Source organism: Larimichthys crocea, chromosome XIII, assembly GCF_000972845.2.
Source record: "Larimichthys crocea isolate SSNF chromosome XIII, L_crocea_2.0, whole genome shotgun sequence".
In the NCBI taxonomy this organism is placed as follows: Eukaryota; Metazoa; Chordata; class Actinopteri; family Sciaenidae; genus Larimichthys; species Larimichthys crocea.
In genome coordinates, this window is record NC_040023.1 from 42,269,091 (window position 1) to 42,283,452 (window position 14,362).

A 14,362-nucleotide genomic window follows, 5' to 3' on the forward strand; every position below is an offset into this window, starting at 1 on the left:
TATTAGTTCTTCATCTTTAAGCCTGTTTTGGATGCTGTAAATATCAGTTCTGTAAATAGTTGCTCTATTTTTGTGTAGATTGTTTTATATTATAGTATGAATATATATGTAGATGCAGTATTGGTGTCTCTGTAGGATTATGTAGGCATTTTTCATAACATTCCTGTCACATATTATGAAGCACCTTATGAGATGAGTTTTGTTTTTTCATTTTTTTTTTATCTGTAGAATGTTGTTGATGTGTCTTACTGCTGGGTGTAAATCCTGTTCATGTCTCTGTGTGGAGTACTCCACAAAGTAAAAGATTGTTCTTAACCCTGTGACTGTGTCATTGAATTTCTCTGACATGTCAGATTTGTTTTTGTCCAGAGAGACAAGGAAGAGGTCACAATAATCATCTTCAAGTTTTTTTCATTTGTCTTTTAAGTTTTTACAGTCAGGAAGCCTTTCAGGGGTTTGAAGGCCAATGCTGATGTTTCTGTTCAATTATGGAAAACTGAAGGTCAAAATAATAAGAACACTAGTGTTGTTTTGCCTCAGCCTAATGAGTTTTCTCATTCAAGTACAGCAACAACAACAAAAGAAAGTTAATTAGCCTAATCATTTCAAATTAAATTATAGATCATACATGCAGTTGTAGCTGTAGTTATGTCAAGCTCAGGAAACTCAAAGCTAATCTTGGAGTTCAATAATGCACTTCCTTCACAAATTGAAGTCTTGAGCATCAACACCTTCGCTGAGCTTTAAACTGCACATTAGTCTCCAGCAGCAGATGGACTTTCCTCAGTTGTCCTGTCAAGTGGATCTTGAGTTAGACATTAAACTACCTCCATGGGCAAGAATGAACTTTAATGCTCAAATATAAACCTGGTATGTTTAATTTTTCTGGAACTTTTAACTGAGTGTTTCTTTAGAGTCATGTCAAGCTTAAGCAAAACAAAGCTAAGTAAACCTTGAGATTTCTTTTTTGTTGAACATCTATTTCCAAACTTAAGAATGACTTTCACATTTAAAGCTTTACTCAGTTGTGAGAGTAGACAAGTTAGACATTTTGTGTCAAACTACCATATCCAAATTCAAAAACCTAACACTCAAATAATCAGTCAACATTTTCTTTCCCTCTTAAATACATCTGAGGGTCAAGAATGAACTTCTCACTGAAATCTAAATGTTTTACATTTAATAGCCCAGCAACAGCTTGTCAAACTCAATTACAGTCTCATGGATCCCCGTGGGATGTTTGATTCAGACCTGTTGTAGCCTCTAATCTTAATAAGTGGCTCATTTAAAGATGGAGGTGAGGGGGTGTCGGTTAGCTCAGTTGGTAGAGCATTCACCCCATGTACAAAGGCTCAGTCCAGGGTTCAAATCTGACCTGTGGCTGTTTCCCGCATGTCATTCCCCATCTCTCTCTCCCCACATTCCTGTCACTCTTCAGCTGTCTCTGTCAAAGACAGCTTGAAAAGGCCAAAAATATATATTTAATGATGGAGGTAAAATGATTTTAACCACTCTAAGCAGGGTAGAGTTGATGGAAAAGGTGTCTGTTCCAAACTATTTTTCATTTTGCTTGCAGGACCTAGATTTGACACACAGAGAGAATAATTAATGCCGAGTGAAGGAGTAGACGCTGCTTTCTGGGCAGTGAGAAACATTTTTCAGTGACCCAATCAGCTGCAAGACATTTTCTCTGCTCCAAAGTGTAGTGAATTGATCAAATGTACAGAATGATGGAGTGTCTTCTGAAGCAGCCTCTTGGGAACATGAAGTTGAAGTCATACAGTAACTAACTATAGGCTTTTGTGTTCTCCTCTCTACTTTCCACATTTTCACCTGCTCCTCTCTCCTCTTTGTCATTATCCTCTGAGTGAAATAGTATAGTCTCTCTCTGTGGAAACTGTGCTTTATAGATACTTTGATGGGAAGAAGAGATGTATATGAACACAATAAGACAGCCTTGTCTCCCTAACCCAGCCACCCCCCTTCAGCTCCCAATCAGAAAATCTCATTAAAAATCCTTCCAGCTCACACAGGCTCCCACTTACTGTACAAGCAATCGAAGTGCTTATTATTCAATGCATTCCTCTTTGCTCTTTGGAGATGAAAAAATATTAATTCTGAGGGAGATATCACTCCCAAACACCAAGTTTCATGGTAAACAATGCTAAAGGACTCAGGTCAAGACACAGATATGATTCATCCTCTGAGGACCATGAATGTTGTATAAATCACATAGGAATACATCCAATAGTAGTTGAGATATTTAATTTTGGACAAAGCCAACAGATGATCAATGATGGCCTATCACTGATATTTTTCAATCACAGAAAAGACCTAGGAGAACATCAATAAGTAAATTTAGCTTTAGCTAAAGCTAGCCATAACTTTCTCACCACTAGCTTTCACTGGATACAACCAGCTCACTTTGTTTCTTTGCAGGGCAGTAAGAATGGCAGCTAAGCTCTAAACAAGTGAGAAAAAAAAGCTTCTGGCTGATGAATACTTTAGGCCTGGGGAGACTGTTGAATAAAGAGTTATTTCAGCCCTGGAAGTTCTAATAAATCCACTCAAGCCACAACACACAGTCCTGCACTCAAGTCAAAGGGAGATGGCATCTCCTGCTATTTAGCAGTACATTTGTTTGTTTCTCAATCAGGATTTGTTTTTTTTGCTTTCTGGTTTAGTTATGTTGAACATTTCCAGATGTTTTAAATTACTGATATTTTAAGTATACGTCATTTTGTTTTAGCTTTAATACACAAATCACCAGCTAGCTTTTACTTGATATAGACATTTGTTGAGCTGTTGTTTTGCCTTTGTATGGCAGTAATATGTATGGCATGAGGCTCTAAACAAGTGAGGAAAACTGCTTTTGGCTGATTAATGGTTGAGACTTAAGAGGTAAATCAATGGGTTTATTTTAGTCCTGACAGCTCTAATAAATGCACCGGGCCAGAAACCAGTCCCACTCACAGCAACAGAAGTATCTGTGTGTCAGTCACCAGGGGCAGCACCACCACATTTCATGAATGGCTGTCTTTGGTTTACCACAATTGCTAACCATGCAAGGTGCTACAGAGACAGAGAGCTGAAGCGGCATTTTGTTTAATCCCCTGGAGCAGTTGTTAGTCCACGCTCCCCTGATGAGATACTGCTAGTCGAGTGACAGCAAAACAGGTGTGGGACTGCTAAGATGGAAATTTGCAGTAGCACAATCAAGAAGTCAGCTGCCACCTGTCTGGTGAGTGAACAAACAGTAAAGGTCATTAGAGAGGAATGTGGAATACCTACAGCCAACAGCAGGAAGCAAAGAGCAGAGGGTGGCCTAGCAGTGTACAGTAGAAAAGGAAGTACTGGAGAGTCATGTCATTTCCCTTGGCTTACCACAATCATTTCCTGTAAAGTTTTGCAGGCTCTGAATTACAGCTTGGACCCTCAGCAGGACCTCATTTCTTAAAAAAAAAGGCCCAGCTGCAGCAATGAACTTACTGAGCCAGATCTGAGGGAGAGGTGGCATCATTAGTATGAATAAAAAATAATAATTCTAACTAGAAATTCTAAAGAAATATGAGTGTGCCTGACTCTGGCCCCCGTCCCCCCATACATTATTACTGACACGTGCCAGCAAATTCAGTACTAGATAATTCCCACAGAAATTTTGAGACTCAGAGTTTGCTGTTGCCGGGGGTCTGTATTCAAAAAGCACACCTCAAATAGTCCATTTTTAACCATAGACAGATATACATAGACGCCGCATTGAGCGCTGAAATCGTACGTAAACGGCGCCGCCATATTGGTTCGGGCAGATCTGCCCGTAAACTAATACAAGGAAATGGACTGAACTTCATAAAGCGCCTTTCTCTACAAAGTTCTTCAAGTTAATGTCTTATACACCCATCACACACATACTAATATATCTGGGAAACAAACAGGCACCAAAAACAACGTATGTAACTTTTAAAGTGATGATTATAAATGTTTACTCCTTATGTAAGCACAACCAACGTATGTATTTTGTAATGCTGAGTGTTTACAGCTACAATGTGTGTAACACGTTACTGTGATGATAAATATTGAAATATTTATATTTAACATTTAATCTGTGTCTATAATAACCAGATCCTGAAATGTAGATGTGAGATGAGGGTTTTCTGAATAAAGAGCACTAACGTGTACATACACACACACACACACACACACATATATATATATGTATATATAGTGTGTGTGTGTGTGTGTGTGTGTGTGTGTGTGTATGTGTATGTATATATATATATATATATATATATAATATATATATATTTAATATATATATATATATATATGTGTGTGTGTGTGTGTGTCTTTATCAGAAAACCCTCATGTCACATCTACATTTCAGGATCTGTGATTATAGACACACACAGATTAAATGTTAAATATAAATATTTCAATATTTATCATCACAGTAACAGTGTTACACACATTAGTAGCTGTAAACACTCAGCATTAGAAAAATACATACGTTGGTTTGGTGCTTACATAAAGAGTAAACATTTATAATCATCACTTTAAAAGTTACATACATTGTTTTTGGTGCCTGTTTGTTTCCCCAGATATATTAGTGTGTGCGTGAATGGGTGTATAAGAGACATTAACTTGAAGAACTTTGTAGAAAGGCGCTTTATGAAGTTCAGTCCATTTCATTGTATTAGTTTACGGGCAGATCTGCCCGAACCAATATGGCGGCGCCGTTTACGTATCGCGACCAACGACCAACCCGCTCAATGCGGCGTCTATGTATATATGTCTATGTTTTTAACAATTAGCATTAGCATTAGCATGTTAACATTAACATGTTAGCGCTGATGCGCTAGCAATTCACATTAGCATGTTAGCATTAGCATGGTAAAATTAGTAGCATTGTATTTAATTCTTAGTGGCTAATGTTAATTTACATTAGCATGTTAGCATTAACATGTTAACATTAACATGTTAGCATTAGCATGCTAATGGTAATTGCTAGTGCGTCAGCACATCAGCACTAACATGCTAATGCTAACATGCTAATGTTAACGTGCTAACATTAATTAGCATTAGCCACTAAGAATTAAATACATGCTAATGCTAACATGTTAATGCTAACATGTTAATGCTAACATGCTAATTGCTAGTGCATCAGCACTAACATGTTAATGTTAACATGCTAATGGTAATTGCTAGCGCGGCAGTTCCTGTGTCTAAATAAACATGTTAATAATTACTATTTGAGGTGTGCTTTTTGAATACAGACCCCCGGCAACAGCCCACTCGTCACTTTCAAAATTTCTGTGGGAATTTTCTAGTACTGAATTTGCTGAGCAGTGTCAGTAATAATGCATGGGGGCGACGGGGCCAGAGTCACGCACACTCAAAATGTCTTTAGAAATCTTCTAGTTGATGCATATTCTTCTGGGTCTTTAATACATCAGAATTTATTTGTTGGCAATTGTAAAGACAAACTTGCCATTACCTTCAAGAAACACTCATAGCAAACATATATTGTCATATAAGGGTAAATAAGACACACGTGATATGCTACAGACCATTTATTGAATAATTGATATTCGTGTTTGTATATTTCTGGTGAGGGTGGAGATACATGGCACAAGACGCTGGGCAGGTCCACCCCGTTGTCTGCTTATCATCCACCTGCACACACAGACTTAGAGTACACTCTGTGAGGGTGATTGTGACAGTAACTGTTGCAAAGAAAGTGTAAACTGTTGTGCTAACTGTAACTGTACTGTAACAACGCCCAACTTAGCACAACCTGCTGCTCTAGTTCTGCAAGGACAGTAGGAGGAAAGTGGGAGGAGGGGTGTTATGTATATAATTATGTAAATATGTTTATGTATATTTATTTTTGTTCCTTGATAATGGTATATGGGTTTGTTAATCTGTGTTTATATTGGATATATTGTATTTCTTGACTTATGTACATATTTGTGGTCTATTATTATTTATGTAAATAAGCAGGAATACCTGTTAATGGTCTGATCTAATTAGTCACCTGACTATTAAAACATTTGTACAAAAGGAAGTCAGAATGTCATTGCTTGTTGAGAGTTGGAGATTGTTGGTTTGTTGTAATTCAGACTGTCACCACCTGGACAGTCTTTCTTGTCAAGTTAGCCTCCTGGTTGCTCAGGCAACTGACACCTATATTTTGTTGTAATAATCCCAATCTGCAAAGTAACTACAGTTGTAAATGTAATGGAGTACAAGTATAAAGTAGCAGAAAATGGACACAGTACAGTTCAAGTACATCAGGATTGTACAGCTGTTGTACAGCGAGAACATCATGCATCATGCAACTCAAACTGTAAAAAGAGTTTGAGGTGCAGTCATTAGTGAAATGATCATTTCTGTTTCAAAAGAGCTCACTGACACAGACATGGGACTAAAAAAGCACAAACTGAACTTTAAAGAGTCAGTAAGATTTTTCACCCTCCCGCTTGTCCCTTCTCTTCTTCTGTGTCCATCCTTTACATGTACATGTTTGCAGTCACACTCATTGCCTCGTTGCTTTGCATTAAGTACAAGCACTTTAGGAATAAGCTAATGACCTTTGAGGCTATAATGGATTAAGCCTTGCTAAAGACTAAAATAGTCTTTTAAAGTGAGAGACTCAAATCAGATTATGCATACAGTAGATTCATTCACTGCATTGTAGAGGACAGAGACAGTTCTCTGCAGTCAGGACAAATGCTTCTGTCTTAGTATTTGTTTTATTTTTAGCAATTCATTTCACCTCTCCTTTTGTTTGTGAGTTTTCTGTCAGTGCCACGCTGCCACCCTGTGTTCACAGAACGTCAGGGAAACAGATTCATGGATTTCACTAGCTGAGGCAGCAGCTACAGGAACACAGCACTGTCTGGAGAAATGTCTGTCTTGTTACAAAGTATGAAATATTAGTATTAGCGTCAACATTTACTTAGTGTAGCAAAAGTAATCTTATTAACTACTTCAGGATAAAACACATTACAGAGAGCTCCTGTTGTGACTGGTTCAAGGCTCACCTGTCAATCTTGAAGTCTGTCAGATGACAAGCACTCACTAAGAGATGTGAACAAAGTTTAAGAGAAATAAATCTCTCAGGTATTATACTTACTCATGAAAAATGGGAGCTAAAACAAGAGGTATTGTCTTTATATTATTACTTTGAATCGACACAGTCACCTGTAATTAAATAGTACAATTAAAAATAGTAAAACTGGGGGTGTCGGTTAGCTCAGTTGGTAGAGCATCCACCTCATGTGTAAAGGCTCAGTCCTTGCTGCGGAAGCCCAGGGTTCGAATCTGACCTGTGGTTCTTTCCCGCCTGTCATTCCCCATCTCTCTCTCTCCTCACATTCCTGTCACTCTTCAGCTGTCTCTATACAATAAGGCTTAAAAAGGTCAAAAATTGATTAAATGTTTGACTCATTTATATATACTTTTATTATATTATGACGGAGTAGAGGTGAAAATGAAGTGCAGTAATTTGTAAGTTTCCACCACTGAGGTTGGTATGTTGGCTGTTCAATGCAGTATGATGAAAATAACTCTCGCTCAGCTTTCTTCTGGAGTAAAGAACAAAAACAGTTTTTCCTTTCAAAAAGACACCAAAACAAAAAAAAATAAAAAATCATCTCTTGGCAACATGTACATATTCTATCACTTTTTTTATTTGACGGCAGTTTCTTGTCTAGATATTGACTGTAAACAGCTGCTTTATTATTGTTTTTCTGTGGATCCCAGGAAGACTAGATAATGGACAACGACCAATTCTAACTAGTAATACATGGTTATTAGCTTGTGTATACAGAATGAGGCAGTTTATGTTATGTATGTATGTTTATTACACCCAATATAAAAAGTACTTTGAACCATCGATCACGTGACAGTTCACTCAACAGATTCATGGCATTATTTATTTGAAGCTAGCACTCCACTGAAGAAAAGAAGAAGAAAAAAAACCACTGCTAACAGAAAGATGCAAGAGTTACATGATTTTTACCTGGAGGGAGAATATTCCATAAATATTGATTAGCTTTGATGTGCCCTTTAATGGAAACAAAGCTACTGTCAGCTATACAAAAGGAGGTCCTGTGATAAACAGTGGATGCCCTGTAGACAGGCACTGGTACAAACAGGCACAGGGAGCGGGAGAGGGTTCACACAGCACTCGATCAGCAGGGAGCCTGCTTTCATAGCTCCTGGAGATCAGCTAATAATGTGGAGGGTTGCTTCAACAACAGTCCAACAACTTTCTCCTGACTCTTCAAGTATAAATATAGGTTTGAAAAAAAAAAGGGGGGATGGAGAAGTTGTAACAAAAAAGGTCACATTTAACACAACTGGAATGAAGCCGTGTCATCTGTCAACTTCCTTGGAGGTTTTGGGCATTATCTACTGGATGGGAGTCCAGAATACACAGAAACAACTAAATGACCCATTCCTTTGATTGCACTTTACATTATGTCACGTTGTTTTAGAAGATACAATAATCAGCTGTAGAAATCCCTGTTTCAGTTTGGAGTTTAACTTCAGTTGATGAAATGATGTAGATGAGCTCATGTTTGATAATTATCTGCCTGCTTTGTACAAAGGAGGACTTTTTTCAGTTTAAAAAGATTTAAACATGTAGGAGAATTCACACACATCTTTGTGTGATGGAGCATCATCATGCGCCACGTAGGTGGCAGGAAGCAGTGTGGCCACTCTTAAAGGCTGGCCATTACTAATAACAACAGGAGGAGCGTGAGAGGAGCCCCAGGTTCACTGCTCAGTACATAATGCAACATATGAACAGATGACACACAGACATGGACAGTAATGTACGTAAATGGCTTTTCCCTTTAAAACCAGGAGCTCTGCCTGGTCAGTTTAAAGTGTCCTGGTGAGAGGAGGCCGACTACTGAGTGTCCACAAGGTCCTTGTGTAGTGTAGAGTGCAGGGTCAGTGGGAAACATCTCTGATGGTCACACGTGATGTTTACTGAGGGCCGATCATAGTGAGGATGGCTTTCATAGATGTGGAGGATACACAGTGTCTAGGTGATCTATGACGTGCTTTCTGGAGAGGCAACTCTTTGGCGTGTCCTGGGCCGATTTCGTGTTGGGGGGTTAGCTGCACGTTCACTCTTGGTTTCAGATGGCTGCGTTTCGGCCTGCGGGGTGCCAGCATCGCCAACCAGTTCACGCAGGAACTTGAACTTGGACAGGAAGAGCTGCCACACTACATACCAACCTGAGGAGCAGAGGACACACATTTTTACAGGCACTTTTAAGACGAGAGGTCAGCATGAGTTTCTCTGAAAACAAACTTGCTTCGGTCTTTGAAAAGTCCTCAGGGTCATTTCAAAATCCTTCAGTCTCTCAATATGTGCCTGCTGTAGCATGCACCTCCACCCATGATTAGTTACAAGTTGCAGTCGACAATAAATAATCTTCTTATTAGAAATAAAGCTGCCTTCTGTGTGAACTGTCCACAGCTGAAGTGCATCGGCATACTAATGGTACCAGGGGAAGATTTCTGAAGGGGTAACAGGTGTCATTTAAAACAACATGAGCAAGAAGACATGAAATATAATACAATATGATTATGTGAATAAAACACATGGGCTTTTTTTCATCCAGATGAACTAAAATTTTCATAGACTGCAGAGTGTCTCTGTCAGCTGAATGTTCCAGTAATGGTTTGACGTCATGGGCACAGACTTCCACCTGACTCTGGACCCGGAGCACCATGTCAGTGATCAGACAGAGACAGAGACTGTGAGTGGACACACACCTGCAGTGTGTCAGCCTGCTCCTCTGACTGGGGTAAATATAGAAACTTGTCTGAAATCCAAACTAGCCTGTCAATGACATTCAATACACTGACCTGCTGCACGAGGCCATTTTAAAGGAATAGGAGAACATTTAGCGGGAAACAGGGACGTCTCTGAGGGTCAAAGGTCATTACTTTACAGCCACTTTATCAGTTATTGCACCTTCTTATTAGCTGGCAATCGAATCATGTGACCCCGGCCCATGACGTGCAGCTGAAGCTGGAGCAGCTGTAAAATGGCTCCGGGTTATGTAAGGAACTTATTTTTTCCAAACTCACCGAACAGCATGAAGAGCAGCGCGCAGAGCAGCGCGGCCACGATGACCAGTAGTGTGAGCCCCACACTCTGCCACATCTTAGCTGGAGCTGGAGGTGGAGGTGGAGGTGGAGGCCTCTCTGCTCCGCGCCGCGCAGATACGGAGGTTAGCCGGCCGGCAGCGGTGCTAGCTGCGTTAGCACACACAGCAGCTCATCGCTAGCCTGTGAGCTAGCTGGGTGACAGACGGAGCTAACGCAGCTTCACGCGCCGGCAGAGGAACACGAGCTAACGAGCAGTCAGCAGGGTGGAGTCCTCCGCCTGCGTGCTACATCACTGCAGCATGGAGACGTAGTTCTCACGCGACGGACAGCACGAGCTACAGGAACTGGCTTCAGACAACAAAACAACGTCGTGACGTCGACTCAAACTGCGCCTGCGCATCGTGTGCACGCTCCATTTGACTTCTGGGTAATCATAGATTATTCATGTGACAGGGAAAAAACATGTTTTCATAAACCTTTGACCCTCTGAGTTCAATAGGTGAAGTCCATGAATATGAATATGAATTAGCTCAGTAAATATCTGGAATAATAAACCCTCCGGCTGAAGGTCCAGTCAGTGTTCTGTATTATGGATCACTGTAATACACATTTCATGTTTAATTGAGTGTGCGTGCAAGGCGCACACTATATGTTATCCACCGCGCTTATTATTATTCTTACGCCCGTTTTTTGGTTCACTACTCCTCCCAGAGTTTTTGTCGCACATACACAAAACAGGTATCAAAACGACCGGCTCGGCCGGGACATGTGTGCTATGACTTTTCTAAGAGTTTCGTATGTTTTGCGAATTTATTGCGAAAAATTTCCCATAAGGAATGAATGGGGAGGCCCGAAAAAAAATACATTTCAACAGACATTTTCAACAATGAACTGCTCTGGCATACTTTCACCGAGAGACTTCGTTTAAACTTTAAAACGTAGGTATGCTTCCCTTATCTTCAGGGATTCACTACACTCATCGACAGCTTTTACCGTTTTTAAACTATCAAGGCTCAAAGTTGAGCAGGTTTTTAGTCAAATTTCTGGGTTTATAATGGGTGTGTATGTGGCGGAATGTTTGCGCTAGAGTGGATGACATCATCAGCTAGAGTGAGGAGCAGGGAGAAAAATCAGTGAAAAAATAAAACGTATTTGACGACCGTGGCCTCAAATGCCCAGCTACAGACATGATTATCCCCTCAAATGTAGGAAAATTCGAGGTGATCGCAGTGATAACACTGTTGAAGCTGTCTCTTTTATAGTTTTGGCTCCATACAGGCTAATTGATCGAGTACCCCCCTCCACAGCCTCATTCACTCCCATGGTTTTTGGAGCATAGAATTTTCTGGAATGAGCAGGGAGCACGTGTGCTTTCTCTGACTCCTACGGCCAAAATTTATACAATTTTCGCCTGAAACTTGGCACAGACATTATACGCAAGACGAGCATTCTTCTGGTCATTTCAGATTTTGGTTTGATGCATACCTTATAGGTTTTTTTTGGCCACCTTCGAGGGGGATCATTCAGACATATACTGTGCATCTCAGTGGGACAGACAGGCTGCATGCAGCACCTGTGACTAATTACTCTGACCTGCAGCTCACCCTGGTTGCTTGGCAACCTCAAGCATGCCTTTGACTAACTTTTTTGAAGTCTCTGTATGATATCAGACTATCAAGACTACATTTTTAATGTTGGCCATTTTATCCTTGTCTCTCACAAACACAAACACATAGATAGAGAGAGACACACCACACACATGCAGACAGACAGGCAGACGCACACACCCACACACACACACACACACACACACACACACACACACACACAGACAGAACAAGCACACACACACACACAGGACAAGTTTTTCAAAATAAGAGTCCCTTCAAAATAAGAGCCCAATAAAAAGGCAATGATGACACAGCTTGTTGTATTAATACTGAATTTTCTGAGCAGTGTCAGTAATAATGCATGGGGACAACGGGGCCAGAGTCACGCACACTCAAAATTTCTTTAGAAATTTTTCTAGTATCCTTCATATGGTACTGTTATTTCATATATATATGGCAAACAGTGTTTCTTTTGATGATGATTTCTAATGTCTTGCTACCGTAATAGCTGATAAAAATAAAAAAAAACTTGTAATTATCAGTAAGATATGGAATAAAACAACATTTACTGTAAAACCAACAGTACTAATATCCTATTACGGTAATATTAGAAAAGGTCATACTGTATTATTACCCCAAGTTCAGGCAACCACAGTGGCCGTTTTTTTTACCGTAAAACGATTTTGTTTTTACAGTGTGTAGTGTCTCTTAAGTTTGTGCTCTCACCATCTGAACAAAAATCAAATTGTGTTAGCCTTATTATCTAAGTACTATGGGGGTACTACATTTGTATAACGGCCTACCTATAAAAATTATCTCATAAAACGTTTTACAGTAACAAAACACATTAAGGTCACTGAACATGATGAAAACCATAACCGATGCATACACTTGTATCCATAAAGCAGTCTGTAGTAAGTAATAAGGATACCTTCACATAAAATACGCAAAACACAAGTTTGTCCAGTGACTCTGTCTCACAGTGACTCTGTCTCACAGTGTCTCAAAGCAAAGATAACAGACAAAGATGTACAGTCAGGTGATTCATGCATGACTTTGCTGCTGAAAGAATTGCGAAAAGTCTCAAGTTGGGACACTGTTTGGTAAATATGATATTTAATACAAAAAAAGAAGGTTTGGACAGTGTTAATAAAACAAAACCATATGATCAGGAAAAGAACAGAGTTTATTAAAGTAACTGAAATCTATGTAATGTTAAAAACAAGTAATACCTCTTCTACTTTATATTTACAACATGTGCCTAAAGGAGGAATATCTTTATATTTTACATTTTACAGATAAAATCACACAGTACTTTACTGTAACTGAACCCACAATGCACGCACACATGATCGCATTTATTCCTGAATCCAGCAGGAGGAGTCATTATCACACGTGTGGAGCAAAGCAGACACTTCCTGTGAGCAACATGATCAAGTGCCAAATCATAAAGTTATCTCTTGACACTTTCCATACAGAGCAGGTCTAGACCGTACTCTTTATAATATAATTTACATGTACAAAAAGATGTACTGTGTGAAGTTACAGGAAACAGGAAGCTGCAGTAAAAAAAAGTTTTCACATAAGGCTGTGAAGCAGATAAAGGAGCTGATGTCTTATCTGAATTGTTGGAGTGGTTGAGCAGAATGTAGGCTGTGACCCCTTTATGTTTCCTTTTCATGTTGAGGCACTGCTGAGGCTTTACGGGAAGGGGGAAATGTTTCATCAAACCAAGAGTGTAATACATGATGTGTCAGGAAATGTAAGTAGAATGTGAACACATCTGTGTCACCCTATCACTGAGGCTCATGACGCTCAGTGGTGCAATGTAAAGTATATTTACCCAAGTACAATGTAGAGGTGCTTGTTCTTTACTTGAGTGTATCCATTTGATTTATTGTTTTTGCTCTACAACATTCATTTCACTAGATTCTTATTATTCATTCAAACTATAGGTCCTGATGTATTCTAGTAGGCCGGGCTGCCTTGGACTATATACGGTAAGGCAAATGAACTTCACCTTTAACAGCTGCAACACTGAACAAGTGTACAAATGAATGAATCCAAAATTATAATGCAGTAATGTCATGTATATGATTGTGAAATGAGCCGTTCTGCACAGTGAGTGCTTGTACTTCAGGTACTCTGAGGATATTCTGATGCTAATACTCTGATGCTAATACTGTACTTTCACCTAAGTAAGATTTTAAATGTGGGGCTTTTACTTGTATGGCAGCATGGCTAAGCATGGCTGAAATCTAGGAAAAGCAGACGGAACATCATGTCTTAACTTGTGTGCACTTGCAGTGGAGTGTATCCTTTCAGGTATACCAACCTCAGTATTTGCATATTATGTGAAGGTGCAGGCATGAGTCATGCTTCAAGAAGGCATTTTACAGACGTGTGACTAGAACAGTGTGTCCAGCCAAAGTATGTCAGTCCAGCCCATATGACTGGAAGCTTTGGACTCTTTTTTTCTGCTTTGTGTGTGTCAGCTTTTTCACCTACAGGATCAGTTACACATTATTTGTTTTGATCTATCTTCTAACTATTAACGCGTCACTGATGAAAACAGGCTTTTCTATGTGTAATCTTTGTTTTGTAAACTTTTTAGTGTC

The 14,362-nt window shown here is 39.5% G+C and overlaps 1 protein-coding gene across 1 annotated transcript; it reads right to left on the bottom strand.

The window, feature by feature from the left end:
* Positions 1–7,668: 7,668 nt before the first annotated feature.
* smim13 (small integral membrane protein 13) lies at positions 7,669–10,529 on the bottom strand. Its single transcript, XM_010751734.3, has 2 exons — positions 10,114–10,529; positions 7,669–9,252 (listed from the first exon to the last, which is right to left on the bottom strand). Exons 1-2 carry the CDS (start codon positions 10,187–10,189, stop codon positions 9,065–9,067), a joined length of 264 nt encoding a protein of 87 aa, XP_010750036.1. The 5' UTR covers positions 10,190–10,529; the 3' UTR covers positions 7,669–9,064.
* Between the last annotated feature and the right edge of the window lie 3,833 nt (positions 10,530–14,362).

Bases quoted from the DNA above. Each gene is read 5' to 3' on its own strand.
- smim13 (XM_010751734.3), bottom strand. From the start codon at position 10,189: ATGTGGCAGAGTGTGGGGCTCACACTACTGGTCATCGTGGCCGCGCTG. The intron at 9,253-10,113 runs GTGAGTTTGGAA...TCTGCTCCTCAG, and splicing joins GCTGCTCTTCATGCTGTTCG to GTTGGTATGTAGTGTGGCAG.